Here is a 6829-nt window from a genome sequence, read left to right on the forward strand (position 1 = left end):
GAATTAAAAACGAGTTGGTGTGTGGGGGTATGAACCAACCAACACTAAGGATCATAAAATCCCTCAATATACAATAGGTTTCAGCTCAAGAACACAACCAAATCATGTCCCACAACCAACAATAACTTCCACAACACAACTAACAACATCAACAACAACTAACAACTTCAACAACAAATCCAATTTTTTCTCAAATCATAAAATGAGTTTGGTGTGTGGGGGAAAGGATCAACCCACACTAAAGAACTCACATAGCTTGATAGGGATCACCCCCGACGAAATTCCACGACGGAAACTTGTTGATCTCCTCTTTCTCCTCTTCTTCTCCTCTTCTTCTCTTCTTCTTCTCTTCTTCACTCTCACGAACCCTAACTTTCTCTCTTTTAAAATGGAACAAAAATGATCCACAAACAGCCTAACACAACAATATAACCTCAAAAGAAATGATTTGTGAAAGACCAAAATGCCCTTAAATTTCCGGACGGACTCCCTGCCAACTGCCCAACTTTTAAAGGGCATAACTCACTCATACAAACTCGGAATCGAGCAAACTCGGTGGCGTTGGAAAGACCGTTCCACAAGCTTCACAACCATAACTGGAACTACTCCTAAATCATCCTGATCTAGGAGTTACGACTGCTCAAAGTTGGTCAAAAACTCACTGATTTCCACACAGCCAAATTTTCCAGATTCTGAATTTTTCCAAAAAAATGACTACTTCAAATTTCAAGTTTCTCCATAGTTATTTCAAATTGCCGGATGTTACACATAAACAAAGAACTCCTCTTTCGTCCAACTGAAGTACCAATGTTTGTTCTCGAACGAGTTTTATATTTCGCATGTGTGATAGACACTTTATATAAAGAGGAAGATGGATACACAAACTCCAAAGACAAACTTAAAAACATGATTAACTTGTTATTGGTTGAACCTGTCAAGATATGAGGATAATTATGCCGACACATTGTCAAGTACTAATTTGGAGGCATATAACTTGAAATTCTTCTATTTATGTGATTGATAATAAAAGAATCAGTGATTCCTCTTACTCTTTGTTTGGATGATTGTTATGTATTGTATTGTACTGTATCGTGTTATATTGTATCGTACTGTGTTATATTGTGTCGTCCATAATATATAGTCTCCAAAAGAACTTAAAAGAGATAGTAAAACGTGCATTTGGGATAATAGGTAATCACCACCATGCCTACTTCTAAAATACTCATTCTTCTTCAACAATTTTACCCTTCTCACTGATATAGATTCCATCAAGAAACTTTCGGATATCCTTGTTCTTCACATGACATTTATGGTTAATGTATCGTATTGTATTGTATTTATTCTATTGTATTGTATTGTATTATTTTGATGAAATGCAACGTTTGAATAGATTGTATCGTTCTCCGTCTTTACATAATGACACATATCCATAATTTGAATGATAAACCTATAAGAAATTTTAGTGTATGGGGTTATTTTTTAATTGTTTTGGGTTAAACCATTCCTTACTTGTTGATTTTGAGGGATTACGCTTGACTACTACCATGTCTATTATTGAACAATAATTATTTTTTTTTAAAAAAAAGGAGGATGTTGACCTTACATCGCTAGCTATTCGCTTACAAGCGAAAAGAAAAGGAAAAAAAAGGAAGAGATAAACCTATACAAGATCTCTTTCTAATTAAAAAAAAACAATATTAACTTAGAAAGAAATTATATTAGACTTGTCATATCTTCTTCTAATACTTTATAATTGACATTTGTGTAGTAGAATAATGGCTTAAGTGACAAGAGATCCTTTGTGTCCAGTTCCTTTAATGTTCCAATATATTGTATTAATCATTGGAATTTGTTACCGTCGGTCATGACCTTAAATTGGATCGTAACACTAATAATTACATAAGATTCCTAAAATAACCTAAGAGAGGTGCAAAACATAATTACTAATTAGCTTTAATTTGGGAAATTTCTTGATCTACACAAGAATTAGCTTGTGATTTGCGTTGTCTAAGTGTGACATAGATATAAATGTGTATAGAATGTTTGTATAGGTAAAAGGCATAGATTCCCCTTTAAACTTGTTCCGAAAAGTAGTTACACGCATAAACTATTATGACGATCTATTACACACCTTTACTACTTAAAAGTGAATTTATTTACCCCCTAAAATTGATGTGGCAAAATAACTTTTTTTAAAATAATAAAAATAGGCGCGTCAGATTTATTAAAGTAGAAAAAAAATCAAACTTCAATTAGACCTCACCCCACTCTTCACATTTGTTCTTCTTCACAACCCACCCTATTCTTCTCTTCAACCCCACCCTCTTGATGAAGCACATTTTTCTCCTCTTTCTTTTAAGCAAAAATCTCTCCTTCTTCCTTCTTCCTTTTTCGACTTCTTCTCAACTTGCTTAGCAAATTACTTATCATCAATCTAAGTTTTGTGGGATTTGATTTGTGTTTGTTAACAAAAGATTTCTTAATGTCATCGGCGGGATAAATTTTGGGGGTTTCTTAGCCGTTGCAGCTATGGCGGACTTTTTTGAGAGAAACGAAAAAATTTTCCACTCCATAAATCAGCTCCATGTTTCGATTAGTGTTATTGGCGGCCATTGATAAAATTTTCATCTTATTGTAATTTTGCTATGAAGAAATATAATTATTAGAGAATTTTAATAATTAATTGGAGATTAATTAGTGTAAAATATAGTTAACAAAAGAAAACTTAATTAAAAATAAAAAAGAATATAATTTTTTTTATTTTCTGACATGGTGCTGACATGGCATTGATGTGGCAACAAGTGTAATACACCACATATTGTGAAAGTGGTGTTACACGTCTCAGGGGTAAATAAGTTCACTTTTAAATAGTAAAGGTGTGTAAAGGTTGGCATAATAGTTCAAGTGTCTAACTGACTTTTCAGGACAAGTTCAGGGGAAATTTATGTCTTTTCCCTTTTGTATATTAATGTTTGACATACATAAAATATACACTTCTTATACAAAATAGTGTATATCTTTTGTAGTTGGCTAACGAATATAATTATTTGGGAAAATTACGCGAAATGTCAAACATCTAGAATCTATTATGTAATGGAGCTATAGTTTCTATTATTTTTAGGGATAAGAGTCTGAAAAATATCTCAATTTTGGTCGAATTTGTTGTTGCGATACTAAACTTTCATGAGGACATATTACCTCCCTAGACTATTTAATACCGTATTTTAAACATATATATTTGCCCACGTGGATATAAAAAATAATGTAAAATTATAAATAGTAATGTGTCCACGTGGGCACATATATACCTTTAAAATACACTATTAAATAGTTCAGGGGTAAAAAAATACGGTATTAAATAGTCTAGGGAAGTAATAGGTCCTCACGAAAGTTTAGTATCGCAACAGCAAATTCGACCAAAGTTAGAGTATTTTTCAGACCCTTATCCCTTATTTTTAATTTGTGGCTACAATTTTGCGAAATTTCGCTATTCGGTTTTGCTAATTATATAAATCCAGAATTTGTATAATTCGGTCCCTGATTGTATAAATCCAGAATTTGTATATGTATACCCTAGCTATTTGTATATAAATCATAATAAATTACCATGTACATATTAGCAAGTGAAATACACAAACATAGTTCTAATAAATGTATAAATAAAGATTTTGTTTATACTTAATCAGGGGTGGACCTACATGGTCCTATATGGGTGCTCGAGCACCCATTAATCTCGTATCAAATTTATATATTTATATAGAAAGAAAGAAGAATTGTATATATTTTATTAGAGAGCACCCCTAGGAACAATGACTTAATTGGCGTGGTGGTTTATAGTGGGTGCTCAAGGTCTTTCATTCTTTTTATTTCTTGCCAGAGGTTCGATTCCTATTTTTAGTTTAAAAATTAGCTCTTCTCTTACTTATTGATTCTAATTGGACTTCGTTTTATTTTTTTTCTCCCATGCAGATTATTGCTTTTTCTCTTTCGCTAGTGGCCTTTTCCAACATTTTTTTATCCAAGATAACTTTTATTGTTATTTTTCGTTTTAAATTTTTTTTTTTATTATCGTGCTTAAATATGATTGTCTTTTTTTTATAACAAATGTTAAATTTGTGCACTTATATTTGTGATTGATAGCTAAGCAATAACGGAGCCATATATACTCGAGGGGTGTCGACCGACAATTCTTTGTCGGAAGATTATACTGTACGTGTAGTTAGGTAAAAACAATTAAAAATAATATATATATTGACACTCCTTAACTTCTATACGATTTTACTTCTTTATATTTTGACACTCCTTAACTTCTATACGATTTTACTTCTTTATATTTTGACACTCCTAAGTCGAAATTTTTGATCCGCCACTATAGCTAAGGGAGCACCCACAACCTTGAAATCCTGGATCCGTCATTGTACTTAATGTTCTTCTCTTACATGATTTATATATGCATCGCGCAATCCTGGAAATTTAAAAAAAAAAATAAGAAAGAAGAATCACAGAGCTTGTATCTAGAATTCACTATTAGGCGGCAAAATGGTCCTTTTAAAACTTTCTTAAAATTAATAATCAGTGGTTTGGTGGTCCAATAGGCTAGTGTTGTTATTCTTGGTTTTGATTTTGAGGATTGCCTATTTAGTTTTAATTTCTATAGAAATTGAATGAGGTGATTATTAAGTCCAGGTAGCAATTTTGTTGTAATCAGATATTACTAGGGGTTGGATAGTCAGAAAAAAAACTTAGACCTCATTTGTTTTCATTAAGATTAAGACGCCTGAATTTGAATAAGCATCTGAATATTAAAATATGCATAAATGCACATCTGAATATTAAGATTTGATCTCTAGATCTGAACACTGAATAATTAAGATTATTTTCAATATTTGAATATGCATATAAAATTAAACATTATATCAATAAAATATTATAAAATTTTCATTTCAATAAAAAAATTGTTATTTTTAATAAAAAATAATATTTTAAATGTTTATATTTGATTAAAAAATATTATATGATATGCAAAGAAAATTATATATCGATATAAAATTATTGTAGCATGATTTCTTTTAAGAATTCAACATAAATATCTTTTTATAAGAAAATATATCACGAAAAAAAATTTCATAGGTATAATATAATATCAAAAAGTTCAACAAGTATGATAGATACTAGTCGAAAAATAATAAAGAAGATTTCACATCATCAACGCCTAACATATATAATTCAGCTCATCAGAAAAATTAAAGAACTCCCATTTTTTTCGGATGACCTTAATCCAATTCTCTAACTTGTGAACTTCTAGCGCCATTCATGCTTTTTTGTAGCCCATACTTTTTTGTAGCTATCACTTTCACAAACTATACTAACAATTATATTGTATAATGATTTTTCCCATCCAAGTGCATCTAATTTTTTCTTTGCATTCTTCAAAGCTAGGTGCACTATTTTTTTTTAATGAATAACTCCAAAGTATTATTCATCTTCTCATCAATTTCTTCCTCAAAACTTTTCTTTCAACCGAAACTGGAGATTGGGATGAAGAATTATTAGGAGTTCCATCATTTTTGTCACAAACTAGATATAAGTATAACTTGGACTCCAATCATGAACTCTTGTTGTAGTATAGTATTCAATGTTTTTGGCCTAAACAAATTAAATTCTCATAAGAGACCTCAGATATGTATATATAGTTATTGTTGTTAATCATGAATACTATTTTTTCACATCTTGAGTTTTTGATAAACACCCAAAAATATTATTACAACAAGAGTTCTTGACAAAAATCAATACAACCCAAAAAAATTGTTAATATAAGAAAATACTTATAAAGGTTATGAAAACTTACTAGTTCAAGAGGAAAAAAATTGGTGTTTGGTTGAGAAAAGAGAGGAAGAAAGTTTGTAGAGAGAGAGCGAGAGAGAGCAAGTCGCATAATGAGAGAGAGAGTCGACGGAATTTTTTTCTAACGTATTAAAGATTGAATGTTGTTAAGACTCTCCTACATCTTTGATTCGTTCAGATCCATTTAGAGGCTTTTTTAAAAAAAGAAACAAATAGACTTAATGGGCTGAATCTAAATGATCAAGATTCAGACCTAAAAACCGAACGCACTTAAATGGGCTGAATCTGAATAATTAAGATTCAGACCTGCATTAAGTGCAAACATATGAGGCCAGTATTTGGAGGAGAAGGATATTTGATCACACATGGATGCATTTTTCTTCCAGTTTTGCAGAATGGTTATCACATCACATGACACATGTGATACAGTTGAGTTAGTCATAACTCATATTTCACCTCAGCCTTGGTTATTTTTGTAACTGTTGAGTTCGATCAACACTAACAGTTTTGGCATGTAATAATTGCTCGAATGGCAGAATCTCCTAATTTAGCAAGTGACTATCATCGCAAATCATACTGATGAAGAATGTTGCGCAACTTCTAAGATAGAGTAAGGATCATCTTAATGAGTACCAACTAATTTAGCACATTATTGGGCACTGGTGAAGCAAAGACTTAGTTATAACAATTCTGAAAAGTGAAAACTTCATGCTTCATCTGTAATGTGGGGAGTTTGCTTCAACTAATTTAGCACATTATTGGGCTCTGGTGAAGCAAAGACTCAGTTATAACAATTCTGAAAAGTGAAAACTTCATGCTTCGTCTGTAATGTGGGGAGTTTGCTTCAACTTTAGCAGAACACGTCTGCTATATGCAGATTGACATAACCCAAATGCCCGTGGAAGAATTAATTTATGTCAATGCATAAGTAACAACCAAGTCATAAGCAAGTGGACGAGGAATTCGCACTTTCACCCGATTGACA

At 31.5% G+C, this 6829-nt stretch overlaps 1 protein-coding gene across 1 annotated transcript in view; it reads left to right on the forward strand.

Moving 5' to 3' along the window:
• LOC125843841 (sesquiterpene synthase 12-like) overlaps positions 1-945 on the forward strand; it is a 4686-nt gene extending 3741 nt beyond the window's left edge. The window contains exon 8 of the mRNA XM_049523058.1: positions 769-945. Within this exon, the coding sequence (XP_049379015.1) occupies positions 769-945 (177 nt within the window). The remainder of the gene's footprint in view (positions 1-768) is intronic.
• Positions 946-6829: the final 5884 nt, after the last annotated feature.

Source organism: Solanum stenotomum, chromosome 11, assembly GCF_019186545.1.
Source record: "Solanum stenotomum isolate F172 chromosome 11, ASM1918654v1, whole genome shotgun sequence".
Taxonomy (NCBI): Eukaryota; Viridiplantae; Streptophyta; class Magnoliopsida; order Solanales; family Solanaceae; genus Solanum; species Solanum stenotomum.